The sequence below is a fragment of the Pelophylax lessonae genome (assembly GCF_965119305.1).
Source record: "Pelophylax lessonae genome assembly, chromosome: 9".
Classification (NCBI taxonomy): Eukaryota; Metazoa; Chordata; class Amphibia; order Anura; family Ranidae; genus Pelophylax; species Pelophylax lessonae.
The window spans coordinates 53,243,188-53,268,952 of NC_138776.1; the positions used below are offsets into that span (position 1 = coordinate 53,243,188).

The 25,765-nt window shown below is 45.7% G+C and overlaps 1 protein-coding gene across 1 annotated transcript in view; it reads right to left on the bottom strand.

Annotated features, from left to right (window-relative positions):
* ABLIM1 (actin binding LIM protein 1) overlaps positions 1-25,765 on the bottom strand; it is a 415,530-nt gene that overhangs the window by 256,108 nt on the left and 133,657 nt on the right. The window contains exons 3-4 of the mRNA XM_082267949.1: positions 6,097-6,280; positions 3,169-3,281 (exon numbers count right to left, since the gene is read on the bottom strand). Of these exons, the coding sequence (XP_082124075.1) occupies positions 3,169-3,281; positions 6,097-6,280 (297 nt within the window). The remainder of the gene's footprint in view (positions 1-3,168; positions 3,282-6,096; positions 6,281-25,765) is intronic.

Here is a 25,765-nt window from a genome sequence, read left to right on the forward strand (position 1 = left end):
AGTCAAAAAATTTACTTATTTCAGTAATTTAATTCAAAAAGTGAAACTCATATATAATATAGATGCGTTACACACAGAGTGATATGTTTCAAGCATTTATTTCTTTTAATTTTGATGATTATGGCTTACAGCTAATGAAAACCCAAAATTCAGTATCTCAGAAAATTAGAATATTACATAAGACCAATAAAAAAAGGATTTTTAATAAAAAAATGTTGGCTTACTGAAAAGTATGTCCATGTACAGTATAGTATGCTCTCAATACTTGGTTGGGGCTCCTTTTGCATTATTACTGCATCAATGCGCCGTGGCATGGAGGCGATCAGCCTGTGGCACTGCTGAGGTGTTATGGAAGCCCAGGTTGCTTTGATAGCGGCCTTCAGCTCGTCTGCATTGTTGGGTCTTGTGTCTCCCATCTTCCTCTTGACAATACCCACAGATCCTCTATGGGGTTTAGGTCAGGCGAGTTTGCTGGCCAATCAAGCACAGTGATCCCATGATCATTAAACCAGGTATTGGTAGTTTTGGCAGTGTGGGCGGTGCCAAGTCCTGCTGGAAAATGAAATCAGCATCTCCATAAATCTGGTCAGCAGAGGGAAGCATCAAGTGCTCTAGAATTTCCTGGTAGAGGGCTGCGCTGACTTTGGACTTGATAGAACACAGTGGACCAACACCAGCAGATGACATGGCTCCCCAAATCATCACTGACTGTGGAAAATGTTGCATTTATTTGGAAATCAAGGTGCCAGAGTCTGGAGGAAGAGTGGAGAGGCACAGAATCCAAGTTGCATGAGGTGCAGTGTGAAATTTCCAAAATTAAAAGAAAGAAATGCTTGAAATATATCACTCTGTGTGTAACGCATCTATATAAAATATATGAGTTTCACTTTTCTAATTGAATTACTGAAATAAATTAACTTTTTGATGACATTCTAATTTTATGAGATGCACTTGTACATGTATAATAATAATAGTGTGTGACTATGGTCACATAGCCCCCTACTGTCCCTGATTTAGAACAAAGTCCCCCTGTCCCTCTTTCCTCCTTATTTGTCCCTCATTTTGGTCTGATCTATAGAGATGTATATAAAATTCACTACTTATCTTTCAAAAAGTGTTTCCCAGTGCTAACCCTTTCATCCAATTTCTAAATTGCTGCATTTGTAAATTCCAAAAGCCGATATAAAGGAAATGTAGTGGTAAAAAAGCACCTGTGAGTTTAACCAATCATTTATTTTTGTACATATCTCCTTTAGGTGGGCGTGGCAGGGGGTGTGTTCTATGCCTACATACTTTCGCTAATAGGTGTCCCTCATTCCCATCTCAGAAAGTTGGGAGGCATGATAGTGGGGACATTAGAGTGTAAGCTCTTGTGGTGCAGAGACTGATGTGGCTGGCCCAGTGTTCTCTGTACTGCACTACGGAATATGTCGGAGCTATATAAATGAATAATAATAATAGCTGGTGACTGGGATGGGGACATTAGAGTGTAAGCTCCTCTGGTACAGAGACTGATGTGACTGGCTCAGTTTCCTCTGTACAGCACTACAGTATATGTCAGAGCTATATAAATGTATAAGAATAATAATAATGTGTGACTAAGTTTGAGTGGACATAAGTAAGATTTGGGCTGTTTGTTTCAGTGGTATCGGCGAGTTCACTTCCCACGGCAGTAAAAATGGAGGACAGGTGTCTCTGTTACTCAAACGTCCCACATCGGGGATCAGCGTCTGGCTCATATTTGGGAACAAATCAGCACCCAGGAATTTGGCTGAGTGACTAGAATGTTGCAATGACCTCACTGGTTTATGTAAGACAGACCTGTGCGGGCATGTTGGGAGTTTGGCACAAAGGTCACCCATTGTTGGAAAATATTAGTAAAGTCACCCAGAGAGGATTTATAGAGGGAAAGAGGGGGCAGTGAAGCAGAGAGAAATCTTCACGGCCTGATAATTGTAATTGCTAAAGAATTGTACACATTCACGACACGTGATTTCAGTTACAATGTTCGTGACCATCCATGAGTACAGCATGAAGAGTACAGCATATTGTCTACAAAGGGCTATTCATGATCAGGTTTAGCTAAGAATTGTAATAATCTGTTTGTGTAATAGCATCAAATATCAGTGTACAATCCTCTGAGGATTCTGTAATTCCTTACTGTTATGCACACTCAGGAGCTGGGAGATAACATATATGTCTACCGGTGGTGGCTGGTGCATTGGGGGAGCAGGGGCGGTGCCCCCCTATCCATGTATTCGGCCCCCTAATCTACATGCGGGGCGCCGGACTCATGGAGTTCAATGGGGCTTTTTTTTTTTTTAGCATGTGGTTAGAGCCAGAGGCTCTAATAGGCTAAAAAAAAGGGTGGGCTCGGGGCGCAGAGCACTGTGCCCCAAGCGCACCCAGTTGTGTGACAATAGCGAATGAATATTCGCTATTGTCACACGTATCCTTATTCTGGCCAAGGTGAGTGAGATGGCGGGGGGGGGGGGGGGTGGTATTGTGTGCAGCCTGGTGTGGTCCGGGGGGGGGGGTAGTATGGTGCGGTCCATCTGCCGCCCCCCTCCCGGCCCATGGAGCACCAGCCACCACTGATGTCTACACAGAACCATTCATGATCAGGCTTAGCTGAGGATTGCAGAAATCAGTGTTTGTTATAGCATCAAATAGCCGTGTAAATTCCCCTGAAGATTCTGTAATTCTTTACTGTTATGCACACTCAGGAGCTGAGAGATAACATGTCTACGCGGAACCATTCATGATCAGGCTTAGCTGAGGAGTGAAAAACAGCATCAAATAACAGTTTACATTCCTCTGAACTACAGGCCTCCATTATTCATTACTGTTATGTACACTCCGGAGCTGGGAAATAGCATGTTACCAAGAGGAAAATACAAGCAGGCAAAAAAAAAAAAAAAAAAAGACTCACTCCCTTTCTTTAAACTCTACCTCAAACTGGTTTTGTCAGAGGGCACCAAGCTGTATAAAAAAATTAAAGTCACCCAAAATGCTGCTAAAAATTGCATGAAGACATGAAAACATCTGATTATTAGGGGAAAACAGGCTGACACACAAAAAATGAAAGTATTCAAAAAATGGTGTTCACACACAGGGGTTTGATTAATAACAGAGGAAAAGGTTGCAGAATTTTCTGTGAACACTCACTGCTGGATGTGGTGATCTCTTTAGGTCCCGGGGCCATTGGTTGTGCAGCGCAGCTCTGACACAGGCAGTCTCTCCCATTGAACGTGACACGATCTCCTGGCGGAAATGGACGCCTGGCAGGAATAAAGAGTTTTATGGAGAAATTAGGATGTTTGTGGCTGAGAAGTGAAGGACAAAGCAAATACATTTCCATCAACTCTATCTCTATTTATCTATATGTCCATAGTCCACATCTATTTATATATCTATCTTTATACAGGATCTATCTATCTATCTATCTATCTATCTATCTATCTATCTATAAATGTCTCTATCCATTGATTTGTCTGTCTATCTCTCACTCTCTATCTATGAATCAGCCTATTCATTATCTATCTATCTATCTATCTATCTATCTATCTATCTATCTATCTATCTATCTATCTATCTATCTATCTATCTATCTATCTATCTATCTATCTATCTATCTATCTATCTATCTATCTATCTATCTATCTATCTATCTATCTATCTATCTATCTATCTATCTATCTATCTATCTATCTATCTATTCAAGAACGTGCGTCTTTGCCGTCTAGCTCCTTCTGTGATAATTCCCTTAGTGCCGGTTCACACTAGTGTGATGCCAGACATCGCATGTGATTTGCACCGCACTGTTGTGCAGATCACATGCGATGTCTGTGCAACGCGATTTCAGCCATACAAACTGAATGGCTAAAATCGCATCAAATTTGCACCAAAATTGTGCAGCACCCTTTTCTTGGTTCGCACTGGAATTGGTTCACACCTATGCGATCTGATTCCTGCCCCAATTCACAGTTCGCTCTGCGATCTGCAAACCAATCTGGGGGTGTTATTAACTTTATATTGACACCCCCAGTGATTCATAGATCTTAGTGTGAGCCACTGTGTGATTCTGGTTTAAACGTGGGAACTGGCACTGAATCGCAGGGCTTCCCGCATCGCAACAGTGTGAATCGGCACTAAGGCTCCATTCACACCAGAGCATTTTTTTCATGCTTTTTGCAGAAACGCAGGACATTATTTTTACCATGGGTTCCTATGAAACACGCATCAATGCGTTTTTGTGCCTCTGCATTTTTGGAAAGGGTCAGGGACTTTTTTAAATTCAAAGTGGTGCTTTTTTTGCTTTTTTGGTTCAATAGACTTCAAAGGAGAAGCTGCAGAAAAGCATGTAGTGTGTTTTTACTGCGATTTTGCTGCGATTTATGTTTTGCAATTTTTAATCTGCCGAACAACAAATTTTCCCCCCCAAAAAAAATGCAAATTGCAGTAAAAACCTGGTAAAATTTGCAAAAAGCACTGCAGAAACGCTCAAAAGCAAACCGCACAGGTGTGAATGGAGCCTTACTCTATCCAAAATGGAAAAAGAAAATCTGCCTATAGTTTTACTTTAACTGAGCCTAAGCAGTAAAGATTTTACATTTTGTTTTGAATTCCTCCTAAAAAGTAGCAGTGATCTTCCTGTGTCCAGGCACTCCTATTCTGTATCCTCATAGCTGTATATCTATGGTGATGTCACTACTATGCTGCTCACTGTTCTTGCTGGAGAGGAAGCTGTACCTGAGGACATGCAGTGCAAGAATCTCCCTGCTTCTGCTTCATCCATTCTGTGCTATCATTACCCCGCCAGTCATTAGATTACCAGTAATCAGCTCTGACATGAGGAAGCAAAGCCCTGCTTATTTACCAAGAGGACTGCTCCCATACAGAGGTACAGCGCAGAACAAAACATGATCAATCAGTAAAGGGGAAAAGATCAGCTACAGAGACAGACAATACTGGTGACTAGTCCTTTGCCCCCTGCCCAGTGCTGTATTTTGGCCTAGGCCAACAAGGCCCAGGCCTAGGGCGGCACTTTGCAAGGGGGAGGCAAAAAAGCTGCCCCCTCCACCTGAGACTTTATTGGCCACTGGTTGCTAGAGCTGCCTCTCTCACCCCCCTTTCTCACTCACCCACCCCCCCTCTTTCTCTCTCATCCCCCCCTCTCTCTCTCTCTTCCCCCCTATCTTTCTCTCTCATCCCCCCTCTCTCTCTCTTCCCCCCTCTCTCTCTCTTCCCCCCTATCTCTTTCTCACCCCCCACTCACTCTCTCTCACCCCCCCTCCAACCCACCCCGCTCTCTCTCATCCCCCCCCTCCAACCCACCCCGCTCTCTCTCATCCCCCCCTCTCTTTCTCTCTCACCCCCCCACTCGCTCTTTCACCCCCCCTCTCTCTCTCATCCTCCCTCTCTTTCTCTCATCCCCCCTCTCTCTCTCTCTCTTATCCCCCTCTCTCTCTTACCCCCCTCTCTCATCCCCCTCTCTCTCTCACCCCCACACTCACTCTCTTTCACCCCCTCTCTCTCTTTCACCCCCCTCTCTCTCTTTCACCCCCTCTCTCTATCTCTCATTCCCCCCTCTCACCCACCCCCATCTCTCATTCCCCCCTCTCACCCACCCCCCTCTCTCTCTCATTCCCCCCTCTCACCCACCCCCCTCTCTCTCATCCCCCCACTCACTCTCTTTTATTGTCCCCTCTCTCTCATTCCCCTTCTCTCTCTTTGATCCCCCTCCCTCACCCCCTCTCTATTTCATCCCCCCTCTCTCCCTCACCCACCCCCTCTCTCTCCCCCTCCCTCACCCACCCCCTCTCACCGCCCCACTCCCCCTCGAGAGAGATCTCAGAGGTTCATGCTGAAACTTTTAGTCCTTCAATTTTGAAGGGAGTCACATCCATTAAAAAAGGAGTGGGGGCAAATTTACATAGGAGGGGGGTCTTGCCTAGGGCAGCACAAAACCAAAATACACCACTGCCCCTGCCTCCTGTCTTTGGGAACAGCTTCCAGAATTCAACCTTTAAAACATGTCCAGAAAGACGCCCACCAGGAATTACATTTCCCCTCATTTGCAAGGACGATACTTACTTGCAGACTGTGCAGGCGAAGCAGCTGGGGTGATAGGTCTTTCCTAATGCGGTCACCACCTCTCCCTCCACGAACTCCCCACAGCCACTGCACCGCGTCCCGTACATGCGCTGGTAATCCAACGTACATAGATACTCCCCGTTCTTGATGAAGAAGCCTCCCTGAGCCAAGTCACAGCCACAAACTGCAATAACAAACACAAAATTGTTTGATCAATCCAGGGGTTGATACATAAAAAATAGAAGAAAATACAATACAAGAAAAAAAGTTGCATGTCAGAAAACTGAAAACTATAAACCAAATCAGTAAAAAACATTTTTCTACAGTTTTTTATGGAGATTGGAATGGGTTGTAACTAGGGATCAACCGATTATCGGCAAAGCCGATATATCGAGGGCAGATATGCACTTTGCCCAATATATCGGAATTGGCCCCGGAGGTTACCGATATTGCCGATATTTCGGGAAAGTGCTGTGCCAGAGTGATGCCTGCAGCTAGAGGCATCACCCCGGTACCGGCGTCCATAGCCGACAGTCGGCTGTCTTGTAATGACAACCGATGCTGCTGAGAAGCTGCTCGGCTGTCGTTACAAGGAGCGGGAGGGGACGTCCCCCCCCCCCTCCCGCCGCCTTCCGCAGCTCGCCCGGGTCTCCCGTCCCACCGGGAGACCCAGGCAACCAGCCTGCACAGCCACCGAAGACCCGATCAAAGCCGCATTTGGCTCTGGTCGGGTCTCCATGCAAAAACCCAGAAGTGATGTCATGACATCACTTCCAGGTACTGGCGGCAGATTTAAAAAAAATGACAGCATTCAAAACAGCCAAACTTGGCGTTTTGTTTGAATGCTTTTATGTGCAGAGGATACCCAGATCCCCCCCCCCCCCCCCCCACAAGAGTACCTGTCAAGTTTTTAAATGTACGAAAATATCGGCCCATATCTACCAATACGCGATGACCAAAATATCGGTATCGGCAATAAAGAAACGATATCGGTCGATCACTAGTTGTAACCCCTGTGAGCCATTTATTTCTGCCTGTGTTCCTACTGGCAAGATTTTCTCTTACTTCCTATCCTAATGTCTACACACAAAGGAGGGGAAAACCTGCCAATAAAAGGCAACATTATGAGGAAATCCCATCATCCCAGAAGATTCTTATTTATTTTATATTATGCAGAAAATAACAGGAGGAGCCGTTACACCCAAAGGTAGGCGGGAACACCCAAAGGTGGGCGGGAACACCCAAAGGTGGGCGGGAACACCCATAGGTGAGCAGGAACACTCAAAGGTCCCAGGTAGATGGGAACAGCGCTGGGAATTATGGCAGGGAATCTGTATGTTGTTGTAGCATTCTAGCATTCTAAGAATGCCCACTAGGGTGGTTCTGGTGAACTGATTGTTTAACAGTTGCTGAGCATGTGTACATTTTCCTTTTTTTCTTTTTAAACTTTGCAGTGAAGTGGGCACAAAATTAAATACTGAGTGCAATACAAAAAAAAAAGAGCACACAAAAAGTGCACATGAGCCTCTTTCAAAGATAAGAGACCATACTCCTGATCCCCCTGGGTGCAAGACTCCTAACAGGGACTGGATACTCATGGTCTACCCAGCTAAAAACAGGGTAGACCCCATTCTTCAGGGGACCTATCGTTATTCCCCCAGGGTGCAAGAATCCTGACAGGGACTGAGGACTCATGGTCTACCCAGCCAAAACCAGGTGGACCCCGATCTTCCAAGGATCTGCCCCTGGTCCCCCAGGGCACAAGACTCCTGATGGGGATTGAGTACTCATAGTCTACCCAGCTGAAACCAGGTGGACCCAATTCTTTGGGGGACCTGTCCCCGATTCCCCAGGGTACAAGACTCCTGACGGGGACAGGGTACTCATGGTCAACCCAGCCAAAACCAGGTGGACCCCATTCATCGGAGGATCTGCCCCTGGTCCCCCAGGGCGCAAGACTCCTGATGGGGTCTGGGTACTTCTGGTTTACCCGGCCAAAATAAGGTAGACCCCATTCTTTGGGGGACCTTCCCCTGATCCCCCAGGATGCAAGACTCCCGACGAGACTGGGTGCTCATTGTCTACCCAGCTGAAAACAGGTGGACCCTATTCTTCAGGGATCTGCCCCTGGTCCCCCCCAGGGCGCAAGACTCCTGATTGGGACTGGGTACTTCTGATCTACCCAGACAAACCCAGGTATACTCCATTCTTTTGGGGACCTGCGTCTGATCCCTCAATGCGCAAGACTCCTGATGGGGACTGGATACTCATGGTTTACCCAGGCAAAACTAGGTGGACCCCATTCTTCGGGGATCTGCCCCTGATCCCCCAGGGTGCAAGACTTCTGACGGGAATTGGATACAGCACACATGGTTTAACTGCCCGAAACTAGGTGGACCCCATTCTTTGGGGGACCTGCCAGCGTGTAACGCTCCTGCGTTTTATGTATGATGTGGATTTTCAGCTGCAGAAATATTCCACTTCAGTAGTCATGTAGAGAAACGCTGAGACACCAATCCCAACTCCCAATGACTCATCATGTGTGGATGATCTCAATTCAGCAAGTAAATACACACACTCAATAAGATGTTTCCTAGAGTGACTTATGTATATAGTAACACAGTGATGATAGGCTGAAGAGACAGGTTGGGTAGAGATGGTAGATGACAGACACTTGAAAGGAAATGTTCTTGAAAGTAAGATAGTAGCATATGGGATGCAGATAGGTTTAGCAATCATGTATGGTAGCAGATGACAGAGTAGCAGGTGGACATACAAGAGAGATCAACCCAGTGCAAGAACAGGTGGTAGTAGGCTCAAGAGCTAGCAATCTTAGATAATGCAGATGTAGTAATAGTCCTTAGTATGCAGAGCTAGATAGTGTAAGCTTTAGTATGAAGGTTATAGAGGTTTCCCCTGTGGGGTACTTATCACTAATAGCAATGTAGCAGAGGAGAGGTTCGGCAAGAGCGGATGATCCGGTAGCGGGATACAGGGATCAGCGCAGCGTGGTTCCGACAGCGAGGTATGCTTGCAAGCATGAGAGCTTCAAGACAGGTTAGCATCAAGGCACAAAGCAGTTTGAACGAACACATGTGAGTGAGAGCCGGCGATCTAAATAGCCATCCAGTCCGGCGCTCAGTGATGACAGCATCAGTCTTAAAGGTGTATGCGCACCTTACCAAAAGAGAATGGTGGGGCGCATACACTTATGAAAGAGTAATTAGGGTACCCAAAGGTACCAGAACATTACACAGCGCAAGCTCCACCCAAGTACTAGTCGGGGCTCCCTCCTCATAAGGTGACGTAACCCCCCCCCAAAGATTTCAGAGCAAGTCCAGGGACATACACCCTACTCGTCGAGGGTGAGTAAAGTGCAGTGCAAAAAATAAATAAGTGCATAAAGGGCCCAAAGGGCAAGGCAATGACAAGATAATGACTTTCCCAACATGCAAGACAATGACATAAAAATTCTTACAGTCTCAGCCAAACGGCCAAGTCTAGGAGGTAGGTTTAGAAATAAACATAGGAGAGTGCTGCCACCATGGTACTAATAACACAGTGAGTTGCCCCAAAGAAAATTTTTCTGGCACCCTTGGACCTGCGCTCCAGGGGCACAAGCACCACATGCTTTTCTCAGCTGCATGCGCACATTTGACAGTTACTGAACACTGCTGTAGAAAATGAGGGTGACTGATCACTGTTTTCAATTACTTTTTTAATCTACTGGCATCTACTCTAAACAGCCATGTGGTTGATAGTGGCTCTCAAAGATGATTCTCTGCATATAATGACCATGGGAAGCAGGAAAAATGTCAACTGATGTCTCCCATATCTGTTGGCTGTCAGCCATCATTTCTTTACACTTAAAGCGGAGTTCCACCCTGGGAAAGTTTTTTTTAATAAAAATACCCCCGGGACAGTCAGGGCTAGTGCATTCCACAATGGCTAGCCTCTGATCTGTCCCGGGTTGCACTTACATTTTAGGACAAATACTTACCTTGAAAATGTATTGTCCAGCGCTGCCATCTCAGGTGTGGGCAACTTGAAGCCAGCGCGATTCTCTTCTGCGTCCTCTTCCGTCTTCTTTGGTCCCACGATGCACTGCACCGGCCCCGCCGTCACTTCCGGTGCCGCAGCGTCATCCCTGCACAGCTTCTGGGCATGCCCAGAAGCTGTTTAGCAAGGTATGATGTCGCGTGCAGCGGAACTGACGTCGGGGCCGGTGCAGGCGCATTGATTCCTGGGAGCGATAACATTCAGGGTGGAACTCCACTTTAAAGTGACAATTATTATTCATTTCATTGAATTGTGATCAAAGTTTCTGAAAAAAAAGTTAACTATCTATGGCCAGCCTAACAAGATGTAGTTCTAACCCATATAGAAAAAGTATAGAGGGCATTGAGAATGCTATAACACTACAGCAATATGGAGTTAAGAGCAGAGTTTTTCTTCAGGTATGCCAGCCAATGTGACTCACTGGCACGTGTTCTGTCTGAAGGTGTTTTGCAAAGTTTTGACAACTCTGGTTTGCAGAATATTTTCCTGTTCGGTGGTGCCAGAGGGTTAATACCTGGGAAAGTTGTTTTATGAGACTTTATTGAGAACCAGCCAGCAGGCGCTGCCAGGGAGACGTCAGGTAGCAGCTGTACAACTGCCAGATGGCATTATGTATTGTTTGCCCAAGTGACCTGGCACCTTCAGCACTAGATACTGAATCAATGCAGCATTCTGTGTGTCTAACAAGACGTCACACCAAGCCGGCACCATATGTTACCTTGATGTACTGCAGGCGTGTTATCAAACACAAATGCCTACACACACCAACAACTGTGGGGGCGACCTGGCGCTGAATGGCAAAGCGGGCTCCTTGTGATGTCATTCATCAGAAACTTCTCTCATAACATACTCAATACTACATGAATCAATAGAAGATGGAAAAGAACTAAGGTTATGGGCAAAGTATACACAGACACTTTGAGGGTCCAAGAACAATGACACACAGACATTTGGGGGTCCCATAATAATGACACAGATATTTAGGGGTACAAGAAAAATGACACACTGACACTTGGTGGTCCTAGAATAATGACACATGGATACCTGAGGGTCCCATAATAATGACTCACATATACATGGACACTTGGGCATCCCAAGAGAATGACACTAGGGGTCCCAGAACAATGACACACTGACATTTAAGGGGCCCCAGGAAAATAACACACTGATACTTCTGGGTTCCAGAACAATGAAACACCAACACTTAGGACTTAGGGGTCCCAGGATAATAAAACACTGACACTTGTGGCTCTCACAAGTCCCCCAATGACATACTGACATCTGGGGTTCTCAAGAAGAATGACACAAGAGTGGGGTCACAGAACAATGACATACTGATACTTGAGGGCTCCACAACAATGACAAACGGACACATGGGGGGGGTCCAACACAATGGCACACTGATACTGAGAGATTCCAGAACAATGATACAGGGATTTTTGCAGGGTCCAAAAACCATGACAAACTAACACTCCAGGGTCCCAGAACAATGACACATTGACACTCAGGGGTCTAGAAAAACGACACACTGACACTTGGAGGGGTGGGGAGTTGAGTCCAAAAAAATGGCACACTGATACTGAGAGGTCCCAGCACAATGATTCAAGGAAACTTGGAGGGTCCAATAACCATGACACACTAACATTTCAGGGTCCCAGAACAATGACCCAATGACACACTGACACTTGTGGGTCCAGGACAACGGCACACTGACATTCAGGGGTCCAGAACATTGGCACACTGACATTCAGGGGTCCAGAAGAATGGCAAACTGACACTTGGAGGTCCCAGAACGATGACGCACTGACACTTGGGGGTCCCAAAACACTGACACACTGACACTTGGGGGTCTCAAAACACTGACACACTGACACTTGGGGGTCCAGAACAATGACACACTGACATTCAGGGGTCCAGAACAATGGCACACTGACACTTGGGGGTCCAGAACAACGGCACACTGACACTTGGGGGTCCAATAACGATGATGCACTGACACTTGGGGGTCCTAACACACTGACACTTGGGGGTCTCAAAACACTGACACACTGACACGTGGGGGTTCTAGAACAATGACACACTGACACATGGGGGTCCCAGAACAATGACACACTGACACTTGGGGGTCCTGAGCAATGACACACTGACACTTGGGGGTCTCAAATCACTGACACACTGACACTTGGGGGTCCAGAACAACAGCACACTGACATTCAGGGGTCCAGAACAACGGCACACTGACATTTGGGGGTCCAGAACAAAGGCACACTGTCGCTTGAGGGTTCTAGAACAATGGCAAACTGACACTTGGGGGTCCAGGAACGATAATGCACTGACACTTGGGGGGCCCAAAACACTAACACACTGACACTTGGGGGTCTCAAAACACTGACACGCTGACACATGGGGGTTCTAGAACAATGACACACTGACACTTGGGGGTCCTGAGCAATGACACACTGACACTTGGGGGTCCCAGAACAATGACTCACTGACACTTGGGGGTCCCAGAACAATGACACACTGACACTTGGGGGTCCTGAGCAATGACACACTGACACTTGGGGGTCCCAGGACAATGACTCACTTCCACTGGAGGGGTCCCGTATAATGACACCTGGTAGCATTGCATTTCCAGTGACCCCCTACATAGCAGTATGACTCTTCAGAGTGTGTTTCGCCACTATACGCACCTGCTGCAGTTAGCGGGTCTCTTCATTAAGGTGTACACAACCAGGCCACTTCCTGCCCCTCCATGTTCTCACCTCGGACTGGCATCTCCCTATTAGTAAAGCATCTCACACACTTAATACTCAATCCACTCTCCACTCCTCCCAGGGTGGATATTATTCTGTGACAACCACAATCTGCTCCACACAAAGTTCTGCATTTCATTAAAGCAAAGTAAATAAAAACAGCGACTTGGCCTGCGGCCATTGGCGGAGTATAAACTTAATTTGCTTCAATTAAAACACAAAGGCCTCAGTTGTCTCATAAACTGTGAGTGCAAATGACTATACTGGCCGGGGCCTAGCACCAGGCTCCTCGCAGCGGGGGGACCACCTTATACAGACATTGGGAAGCAGTAAAACACAATCACTGTACAGAACTGTAAAGATGATAGACTCCATGCTTAGGAACAATTTGGAATGTGCGTAGGCTGCAGCCTCCCTATAATATAGTCTATGACTATATCAAAAAGTGAAGGGGCAGGATAAGGGTATGGCGCTGCCAACTATAAATAAATGAGTAGAGGTGGGACACCTTAATAAATAGATAGGAATGAAGAAGGTATGTGTGCCAGTGAATATACTAATTAGATATAAAAATAGGCAATATATACATGAATAAATCTATACCATTTATTTATTCATGTATATATTGCCTATTTTCATATCTAATTAGTATATTCACTGGCACACATACCTTCTTCATTCCTATCTATTTATTAAGGTGTCCCACCTCTACTCATTTATTTATAGTTGGCAGCGCCATACCCTTATCCTGACCCTTCACTGTACAGAACTGGCAAGCAGAGTCATAGACTGACAATTTAAACCAAGAAATACGATTATTAAGCAATAAAACATTGCACTGAAGATGGTGTTAGCAGATATACAGCACCACATCTCTTAGCATGCAGGAAAACACAAAGATAGAGAAAGTACAGGACTCTTCAAGGACTTGTAAGTCCCATACTTTCTCCATCTTTGTCTTTTTAACCACTTAAGCCCCGGAGGATTTTCCTGCTAAACGACCTGGGGGTATTTTGCGATTCGGCACTGCGTGACTTTAACGGACAATTGCGCGGTCGTGCAACGCTGTACCTAAACGAATTTGACGTCCTTTTTTTCCCACAAACAGAGCTTTCTTTTGGTGGTATTTGATCACCCGTGCGATTTTTACTTTTTGCGCTATAAACAAAAAAAGAGCGTACATTTTGCAAAAATAACAATATTTTTCAAATTTTTTTATATGAAATTCCCCCAATGATGTAAAAATCAAAATTTTTTAACATTTTCGGCCAATTTGTTTTATGCTACCTATGTTTGGTAAAAAAAAAAAATCGCAAAAAGCGTATTTTGATTGGTTTGCGCAAAAGTTATCGCGTTTACTAACAAAGGGAAAGATTTTTGTCATTTTTGTTGTTTTTTTTTTAACGTGTAATGGCGGCGATCTGCGATTTTTTTGCGGGACTGCGACATTGCGGCGGACAGATCGGACCCTTGACTGACATTTTTGACTCTTTTGGGGTTACCAGTGACATTTCTACAGTAATCAGTGCTATACATATGCACTGTTACTGTAAAAATACACTGGTAGTGAAGGGGTTAACTTTATTTGGGAGGGAGGGGCTGTGTGTATCCCTAGGGGCGTGCTTTCTACTGTGATTGGCTGTGGCTTGAGCTGTAAGGACACTGATCAACGGATCTACATAGTAGATCCGTGTGATCAGTGTCTTTACAGCGAGGAGAATGACAGGTGGCTTGTTTACACAAGCTGCCTGACATTCTCCCTCTCCCCCGCCGATCGCCGAGTGACCGGCGGACATCGGGTCCGCTGGTCACACGCGCGGGGGGGTCCGTGACCGCGCGGGAGCGCGCCTCCGCGGGCGCGCGCTCGCTCCCCAGAGCCTCACAGGCGAGCGACGTAGACCTACGTCACTCTGCCTGTGAGGGGCTGACTGCCGCAGTAAATATACTGTGAGCAGTCGGCAAGCGGTTAAGCAATAAAGCATTAACCACCTGCTGTCTGGGGCGATTTTCACATTTTAGAATTTTTCCATTCAAAATGACTTACCCCCAAACATTAGATATTTTCTGAAAGCAGAGACCCCAGAGAATAAAGTGGAGGCTGCTGCAATTATTTGTATATCACCTATAGGCCTAAGGGTCCTTTCACATGGGATTTCCGCCCGGCGGACTCCGTTTTGCTCAGCAGGGATCGATCCGCCGATCCCCGCTGAGCAGGCGGATGACAGCTCCGTCTCTTGCTTACTTTGCAGAGACGGACCTGTCAGATCCCCGCTCTCCTCTATGGGAGATCGGATGAGAACCGGCCGCCTGTCCGTTTTCATCCGATCCTATCCGATCCTCCAGACGGATGGAAAATAGGGTTTCCATCCATCCGGATTTCACGGACAGGATCGGATCAGAGAGCAGCGGGTGTCAGCGGAGATGTCTCCACTGACATCCGCCGCTCCATAGGGGTGCATGGAGCAGCCGATCCGGTCCGCCTGAAAAACTGACAGGACCTGATTGGAAAGCCCATGTGAAAGGGGCCTAAAACTAGGAAGCTGATTGGTTACTATGCACAGCTGCACCAAGATCTGTGTGCATCTGTTTTAGTAAATCTTCCCCCTAAAGGCCCGTACACACGTACCGATCGTCGGCATACAAACGTCGGCGGACGAAAGATCTGCCGATTGTACGCGTGTTAGTATGGTGCCTCCGACAGCTGTCTGCGCACAATCCGCGGACAAAAGTCTTTCTTGCAAACATGAAAATTTTTGTCTGCGGACACCAGAACGGACGATTGTTCGCCTGTCAGTACAGAATTCGGCCGACAGACCGCAGATTTGCAAGACTGGGCATGCTCAGAAAATAAAAAACACAGGGAAAGTTAACCATTACATGACATCACTTCTGCAGTCAGCTGAAGTCTGCAGACAAAATTCTTGTGCTGTCCATGTGCTGTCTTTGCACTTTTCAACAGACACCGACATCCTGGGGAGAAAAGACGAACATTTGTATGACGACGATCTGCGTGTGTGTACGGGGCTTAAAGCCCCATACACACACGCAGATCGTCGTCATACAAACGTCGGCGGACGAAAGATCTGCCGATTGTATGCGTGTTAGTATGGTGCCTCCGACAGATGTCTGCACACAATCCGCGGACAAGAGTCTTTCTTGCAAACATGAAAATTTTTGTCTGCAGACACCAGAACGGACGATTGTTCGCCAGTCAGTACAGAAATCAGCCGACAGACCGCAGATTTGCAAGACTGGGCATGCTCAGAAAATAAAAAACACAGGGAAAGTTAACCATTACATGACATCACTTCTGCAGTCAGCTGAAGTCTGCGGACAAAATTCTTGTGCTGTCCTTGTGCTGTCTTTGCACTTTTCAACAGACACCGACATCCCGGGGAGAAAAGACGAACATTTGTATGACGACGATCTGCGTGTGTGTACGGGGCTTAAGGGTCTATTAGACCTCTGATGTCTCCCATGCCTTTCAACGCAGCTGATCAAACAAATATCATATTTGCTCAGCTGCTCCCCTGGATATAGTAGTCAGGGTAAGACAGGTCTGAAACCAGAAGTGCCGAAATCCTGGTATAACCGCTTCTCATCAGGACGTTTATGTACGTACTTCAGTCAGCAAGTGGTTAAAATGTTCATTAAAGCGGAGTTCCGGCCACAGAATCTTTTTTTTTTTTTTTTTTTTTTTTTTTTTTTTTTTTTAATGTCCCCCAAACAGTGACCCTCCGATCTCTATATACCCACTAATCCTGTTTTATACAGTGTAATAATAGTTTGGCAAGCATAAAATCTTACTTTATAAAATTTCTGCTGAGCGCAGCCATCTTTGTCCTGGTTCGCCGAGTCCGCTGTGGGGAAATGTCTGCCCTGCTTCCTGATTCTAGTGGGAGGAGGCTGGTGAATCCAGCGCGAAATCTCGCGCATGCCCAGTACTATGCGATCGGCATAGTATGTGTTTCCATAGGGATGGCAGCGTGGAGGAAGTTGCCGCCCCTATAAAGCCATTCTCCGCCTATGGCGCCGCCCACACTGTGCTCCGCCTAACATCGCGTCATTCCCTGTTTGGAAATAACGTGATGAGAGGAGTGGCTGGCCGCCTACGTCACTGCCCATTGCATCCTGGGAGCGATGAGTAAGAGCTCCCAGGACGCATTGCAGGACAGGAAGTGACGGCGCGGGCCGCGGCCGAGGAAGTGGATGTAAAGGTGAGTATATTATCCTTTGCAATAAGGTAAATAAAAGAAAAAAAAAGCCGGGAATATCCAATTCTTGCTCAGGTAAGGATAAGGAAGCAGATGCCATAAAATCTAAAGGTATGATTTTGTGGCCGGAACTCCGCTTTAATATTGAAGTGGATCGTTTTTTTAGACCAATTGATGTCATAACAGGGTCTCTGTGCTTCTCTACCCAATGCAGGCAGACCATAGCTGGTGGGAGATGCCAGCAGAGGGTTATACATGGCTTTTCTGAAAATATCACACCACCCTGCCTCAGTACTCCTCTCAAGAGCCCTCAGTCCTGATGCAAGAAGTTGATTGGCTCTTGATATCAAAATACTTTGAAGGGTGGTTGTCAGTCTGGAGAATTGGATGTTCCCCGGCAGGCTGTGTTTGCATTCTGATTGCCCTGGGTAATGCCCACATGTGATGCTGAGCCTCCATGACTAAACTGAAATCCAATAAATGAAAGGGGCGGGAAAGTCTGAATGGGGAGGAAAGAGCTAGATGATGCTGGACGTCTTCCAGCCAGCAAATGACGCGTGCTCTATGTGACTTCCTGCATTTTCTCATGTACATTGTGAGAAGCGCACAGTGTGCAGTGAAATCAGAATAAGCCGTTTTAGTAAAGGAGAGGAGCCGGTACAACTGTGCAAGGCTGATAGGAAGGCCGGAGATCAGAGATTATATGAAGGAATAGGGCACAGAGTGCGAGGAAAATAAATCAAGATCTAACATCTCTCTGTCTCTATGGAGATCTGAAGGGGGTTCAGGCACCAGTAGCACTGGACAATGTCAGGTGGGGGTTGGCATCACGGAGGGCCATAAGGTTGCAATCTTCTTTTGTGCACATTGTATCTGATCTGATCCATTTCCATTACACACATAGCAGATTCCACATATAGGATGATCTGCCCCCCCCCCCCCTGCAGAGAACCGCCTTAGGCTCCTGCCCAGTCTGCCTTCATATGAAGCTGCCATAAAAAAAACAAAGCACTGACATTTGCTCTGATGCACTTGATATTGCCGATTGGCAGAATGACTCCATTTAAAACACAGAATGAAAAGCTGAAAGGCAGCGACAATGCGATCCCATCCGTCATACATGATTACCATTACCCTTTTATAAAAGACAGGGAAGTGCATCACAATCAATAAACGCACAATTAATCCCGCACAATGGTGCATTCAGACTGTCAGCCCTGCAATAAAGGCACGAGCAACAGGAATGGCAGCGTAACCCCTGAGGTGCTGGATTTCTTGGGCTGACCAGAACCAAGCAGCCACCATTCATTTTTAAAGGGCCACTCCACCCAAACACCAGCACCCTGACAGTCTCTTCAAGAACTCTATTGGTAAGATCCCTGTGCTCAGTCCCTGGCTCTGCACACCTGCTGTGCCCATTATGAGGGGTGCCCACCATCCCTGTGCTGAGTTCCCAACTTTCCTCACTTGCTGTGCCCATTATGAGGGGTGCCCACCATCCCTATGCTGAGTTCCCAGGACTGTACACCTGCTGTGCCCATTATGAGGGATCACCATCCCTGTGTTGAGTTCCCAGGTCTGCACACCTGCTGTGCCCATTATGAGGGATCACCATCCCTGTGCTGAGTTCCCAGGTCTGTACACCTGCTGTGCCCATTATGAGGGATCACCATCCCTGTGCTGAGTTCCCAGGTCTGTACACCTGCTGTGCCCATTATGAGGGATCACCATCCCTGTGTTGAGTTCCCAGGTCTGCACACCTGCTGTGCCCATTATGAGGGATCACCATCCCTGTGCTGAGTTCCCAGGTCTGTACACCTGCTGTGCCCATTATGAGGGATCACCATCCCTGTGCTGAGTTCCCAGGTCTGTACACCTGCTGTGCCCATTATGAGGGATCACCATCCCTGTGCTGAGTTCCCAGGTCTGTACACCTGCTGTGCCCATTATGAGGGATGCCCACCATCCCTGTGCTGAGTTCCCAGGTCTGTACACCTGCTGTGCCCATTATGAGGGATGCCCACCATCCCTGTGTTGAGTTCCCAGGTCTGCACACCTGCTGTGCCCATTATGAGGGGTTCCCACCATCCCTGTGCTGAGTTCCCAGCTTTCCTCACTTGGTGTGCCCATTATGAGGGGTGCCCACCATCTGATAGACTTCCATTTATCTTATAATGAATGTAAGCCACAGGGGGTGAGGGGGCACAGAAATGGGTAGGAATTGTGGAAGGAGATTTCTCTGTTGGATATAATAACAAAGGATCTGAAACCAAGCTCTATCTGTAACTGAAATTTTCAGTGGATGGATGCTTTAAAACCATGTGGGAGCAATCGATTGTAATTTTGTATATGGGGGGAAGGAGGATGGGAGAAAGAAAAGATTGATCCTGAAGTTTGGCTATAACCACTTGCCATCTGCACACTGTAGTTTTACTGCTACACTGCAGGCTGGCTGCACAGAGTCATACGATCGCCCGCACCACTGTGCTGTCACTGGATCCAGTACATGCTGATCACCAATCCTTTATGGCCAGGAGCCACCGATCATTGGAGTGAGTGACACAAGCCGGTAGGACAATCTCCCAATTAAAGGCCGGTTCACATGGTGCGATGTGGGAAATCATGTGAACCCAGTGCGGGTTCCCACTGCCCTCTGCAAACCGCTGCGGGTGTCAATACAAAGTTAATGGCACCCCCAGATCAGTTCGCAGAACAGTGAATTTGGACAGGAATTGGATTTCACGGGTGAGCACAGCCCTGTGTTTGGATTCTGTCGTGGACAAAAAAAGGGTCCTGCACGAGTTTGGTCCGTATGCAATGCAAATTCAGCCGTACAGTTTGTTTTGCTGAAATTGCATCGCACAGAGATCGCATGTGATCTGCACAGCAATGCGGCACTAGTCACATGCAATGTCTGGCATCGCACCAGTGTGAACCAGCACTAAATGACTAGTGTGACAGCCAATCATAGTGATCACATGATCGAGAACCCCAGGAAAAGCCTTTGGAATTACAATCCCCTCAAGGGGCAGAACGTTTAAACATCTCATCCCTATTTCTGAACCCTTATTTATTCATATTAACGCTTTCATTTTTTCTCTATTTTTTTTTTTGCTGATATTTTTTTTCATTATTTTTTATCTTGCCTTTCATGTGATGAAATAGTACAGAAGTTGTAATAAAAATTTCCTTTTTTTTTTTTTTTTTTTTTATTATTATTTGTAGAACAAACGTGGACTCCTCCAATTTTCTTTCAGTTTTTTCTGTAAGACCAGATTTAAAAAAAAGCCAGAAACATGACTCTAGTGCATGGATCCTCAAACTTCGGCCCTCCAGGAACTACACATCCCATGAGGCATTGTAAAACTCTGTCATTCACAGACATAACTAGGCATGATGGGAATTGTAGTTCCTGAACAGCTGGAGGGTCATAGTTTGAAGACCCCTGCTCTAGTGCCTTTATTAAGGGGACACATCTCAGAGAAGAATTTATAGTGAATGCTAACTAGTTTTCTTTTTTTACCCCAAAATTTGTCACAATTGAATTAACAGTTACCTTAACTTTTTTTTTTTTTAATTTGTGCTTTTGGTAGCGCTGAGTTAAAGAGCTAGGAATGAGGGGGTCTCACTTTGCTTTGGATGCCAGGGGACCTTCTCCTGGCCCTGCTGGTGCACCGGTCACTGACAGCCCCTCTCTGGCTCTGGGTAGCACTGATGGGAGCTGGGTGGCCTTGTATCTTTTTATTCTAATTCGCAGAGGTTTGGAGCCGCTTTGGACTGCTGTCAAAGCAATTCTCAGAGAGCGGCTAAAACTCTGACATGTTCCCTAATCTCTGCAATTAGACTCCTCAGATTATTCCCACATGGTGCTGGCAGCCATGCAAAATTCTTGATTAATTCTCCACTCTTTGCAGCCTAGAGAAGCCCGGAACACAGGCTGACGGAGTACTGCAAGTACCAGCGCACTGGAGATTTTAACTATTACGTTAAACCAGTTATGGAACGGAAGGATTTGCCCCCTTAATGACCAGGACATTTTTTTGCCATTCGGCACCGCATTACTTTAACCACTTGCCGACTGCCGCACGACTATTTATGGCGGCGGTCAGCCCCTCACAGGCAAAGCGGCATACGGCTACGTCGCTAGCCTGTGAGGCTCTAGGGAGCGAGCGTGCGCCGCCGGAGGCACGCTCCCGCGCGGTCACAGACCCCCCCGTGCGTGTGCCCGGCGGACCCGATGTCCGCCGGGCACTCGCGATCTTCCGTTACACCGGATGAAAGGCAGGCGGCTGATGTAAACAAAGCCGCCTGTCATTCTTCCCTGTGTAAGAATGGTGATCATACGGTTCTACCATGTAGGACCGTTGATCTCTGTTCTTACACATGTAGCCACAGCCAATCACAGTTAGAAACACGCCCCTAGGGACACACTTAACCCCTCCCTCTCAAATAAAGTTAACCCCTTTACTGCCAGTGTCATTTTTACAGTAACAGTGCATATGTATAGCACTGATTACTGTAGTAATGTCACTGGTAACCCCAAAAGTGTGAAAAATGTCAGTCAAGGGTCCGATCTGTCCGCCGCAATGTCGCAGTCCCGCAAAAAAAAACGCAGATCACCGCCATTACTCGTTAAAAAAATAAAAACAACAAAAATGACAAAAATCTTTCCCTTTGTTAGTAAACGCAATAACTTTTGCGCAAACCAATCAAAATACGCTTTTTGCGATTTTTTTTTTTTACCAAACATATGGTAAAAAAAAAAAATTGGCCTAAAATGTTAAAAAATTTAGATTTTTACTTTTTTTGGGGGGGAATTTCATATAACAAAATGTGAAAAATATTGTTATTTTTGCAAAATTGATGCTCTTTTTTTGTTTATAGCGCATGATCAAAAAATCGCACAGGTGATCAAATACCACCAAAAGAAAGCTCTGTTTGTGTGAAAAAAAGGACATCAAATTCATTTAGGTACAGCGTCGCATGACCGCGCAATTGTCCGTTAAAGTCACGCAAAATAGGCCCTGGTCAGGAAGGGGTGAGAATAAAATCTTCCGGGGCTTAAGTGGTTAATAGAAAATTGCACGATCATGGGACACTACTGAAAAAAAATTGATGTCCTTTTTTTTCCCACAAATAGAGATTTCTTTTGGTGGTATTTGATCACCTGTGCAATTTTTACTATGTGCGCTATAAATAAAAAAAGCGACAATTCTGAAGAAAAACAAAACAATATTTTTCACATTCTGCTATATAACATTCCCAAAAAAAATCTAAATTTTTCATCCTTTTAGGCCAATTTGTATTCTGCTACATATTTTTGTTAAAAAGCGTATTTTGATTGGTTTGCGCACAAGTTATCACATCTACAAACTAGGGGAAATATTTATGTCATTTTTATTTATTTATTTATTTTTACTGGTAATGGCGGCGATCTGTGATTTTTAGCAGGACTGCGACATTGCGGCGGACAGATCGGACCCCTAACTGACATTTTTGACACTTTTGGGGAGACCAGTGACATTGCTACAAATGTGCTAAAAATATGCACTGTTACTATAATAATGACATTGGCAAGGAAGGGGTTAACCCAGGGGTGATCAAAGGGTAAGTGTGAGCCTAGGGGAGTGTTTTCTAACTGTATGGGGAATGGGCTTGACCTGTGATCCTATATAGAAGTGAGGAGAAGCTCACAGTGGGCAGTGAATTCAGAGCAAGTCATTTCAGTCCAGGAGAGGAGCCAGTACAACTGTGCAAGACTGAGGGGAAGGCGGAGTTCAGTTTTAAATGGTGAAATTGATGGTGGGGATGGCGAATAGGAAAGAAAAGAAAAAAGATGATAAAATATAAAAAGTCCGGTCAGATGACTCCTGGCTCTCCCTGATATACAGAACGCACAGCGCAGAGGTTATCGGCTGCGGGGAATGTTTGGAAATTTGGCAGTAACCTCCAGGAAAAGAAAAATACTTTTAGAATATTAAAACATAAAATCTTCCTGAATCCCGCAAGCCCTGAGATATCGCCCCTTTCAGCTTCTGGCCAATATCGACTTCAGTTACTTTCCAGACTCAGACATTTGTCTGCAGGGAGCTGCAGGGGAAAGGACACTAAGGGCACGGCCGCACAGAGAGAGGCAAATCTCTGCTATCATTTACCCAATGTGTATAATCAGCGCAAAAATAAATAAAACTTAGTGTTCAAAATGATTACACGTTAATACAAACTAACTGCGTGATCAACTCAGTACACACACCTAATCACAACTGCTCAAAAATATCAAAAACTCAGAGCAAAACAATATATACCTGCAAAACAGTACAGTATCTCACGAAAGTGAGTACACCCCTCACATTTCTAGAAATATTTTATTATCTCTTTAATTATCCAGATATAGACTGGGCAGAAGGAACCGCGCATTCAGCCAAGGCTCGGCAGTTCCTAAATGTTTTGCAGGACAATTTCATGGGTCAGATGGTGAATGCACCGACAAACAATGCGGTACTTGACCTACTGATTACCAGCAATACAGACCTGCTCACGGATATAGAAATACGGGACAACTTAGGAAACAGTGACCATAGGTCAATTAGTTTCAGTATTAATCATAGTAATAGGAAACACAAGGGCAATATAAGGACACTGAATTTCAAAAGAGCCAATTTCCCAAATCTGCGCTCTCTGCTAGAAAATATCAAATGGGATAGAACCCTGGGAACAAAGAACACGGAGGAAAAATGGGAGTGCTTCAAGATCATACTTAACAAAGGGATTGGCCAGTGCATTCCAAAGGGAAATAAATTTAAAAGAGCAAAACTAAACCCTGGGTGGCTAAACTCCAACATAAAAATGCATATAAATGCTAAAGAAAAAGCCTTAAAAAAATACAAGGCTGAGGGGTCATTGGCAGCATTCAAGCATTACAAAGAGTGTAATAAGAAATGTAAAGACGAAATCAAGGTGGCTAAAATAAACAGGAGAGACATATAGCGGAGGAGAGTAAAAAGAACCCCAAGAAATTCTTTAAGTATATAAACAGTAGGAAAGCGAGGCCAGAGCACATTGGTCTTCACAAAAGAATTGGAGGGCTACACTAACCCAGGTTGTAAGGCCAAACTAAACAACACACCTCAGGAAATACCACCATGGCTAACAGAAGATAGACTTAGAACTAAACTAGAGAAACTTAACATAAATAAATCACCGGGACCGGATGGCTTGCACCCGAGGGTTCTTAAAGAGCTCAGCCAGGTGATTGCCAGACCATTATTCTTGATCTTTAAGGATAGTTTAAAAAACGGGTATGGTGCCAGCTGATTGGAAAAAAGCCAACGTGGTACCAATATTTAAAAAAGGGCCGAGATATATCCCGGGTAACTATAGGCCGGTCAGCCTAACATCAGTAGTCTGCAAGATTTTGGAGGGGATGTTAAGGGACCACATACAAGACTTTAGTAATGAAAATGGTATTATTAGTAGTAATCAGCATGGTTTCATGAAAAATCGTTCTTGCCAAACCAATCTATTAACCTTCTATGATGAAGTAAGCTGCCACCTAGATATAGGTAAGCCTGTGGATGTGGTGTACCTTGACTTTGCAAAAGCCTTTGACACCGTTCCCCACAAACGCTTGCTGTTCAAACTAAGGAAGGTAGGTATGGACCATAAGGTGAGTACCTGGATAGAAAACTGGCTCCAGGGGAGAGTGCAAAGGGTGGTGATTAATGGGGAGTACTCGGATTGGGCGGGTGTGGAAAGTGGAGTCCCCCAAGGTTCTGTCCTGGGGCCAATCCTGTTTAATATATTCATAAATGATCTGGAGGAGGGTATATCAAGTAAAATCTCAGTATTTGCAGATGATACTAAACTAAGCATGCCAATATCTTCTATGCAGGATGTGGAAACCTTACAAGCGGACCTGAACAAAATAACGGGGTGGGCAACTACATGGCAGATGAGGTTTAATGTTGAAAAATGTAAAGTAATGCACTTGGGTGCCAGAAACCAGAAAGCAAGCTACTCACTGGGGGGGGGGGGAACCTCTGGGTGAGTCTAGGATGGAAAAGGACCTGGGGGTACTGGTAGACAACAGGCTTGGCAGTGGCATGCAATGCCAAGCCACTGCAAGCAAAGCCAACAGAATACTGGGATGTATAAAAAAGGGGATTCATTCCAGAAATAAACAGATTATTCTACCCCTCTACAAGACTCTGGTCCGGCCACATCTGGAGTATGCTGTCCAGTTCTGGGCACCGGTCCTCAGGAAAGATGTGCTGGAACTGGAGAGAGTACAGAGAAGGGCAACAAAAATAATTAGGGGAATGGAGGACATCAGCTATGAGGAAAGACTACAAGCACTGAACTTATTCTCTCTGGAGAAGAGACGATTGAGGGGGGGATATGATATCAATGTACAAATACTGTACTGGTGACCCTAGCATAAGGAACAAACTATTCAGAGAGAGGGAATACAATAAGACACGTGGCCACTCACTAAAACTAGAGGAAAGGCGGTTTAATCTTAAAATACGCAGGGGGTTTTTCACTGTAAGAGCAGTAAGAATGTGGAATTCTCTTCCGCAAACAGCCGTATCAGCAGGGAGCATCGATAGTTTCAAAAAACTATTAGATGGGCACCTTAAG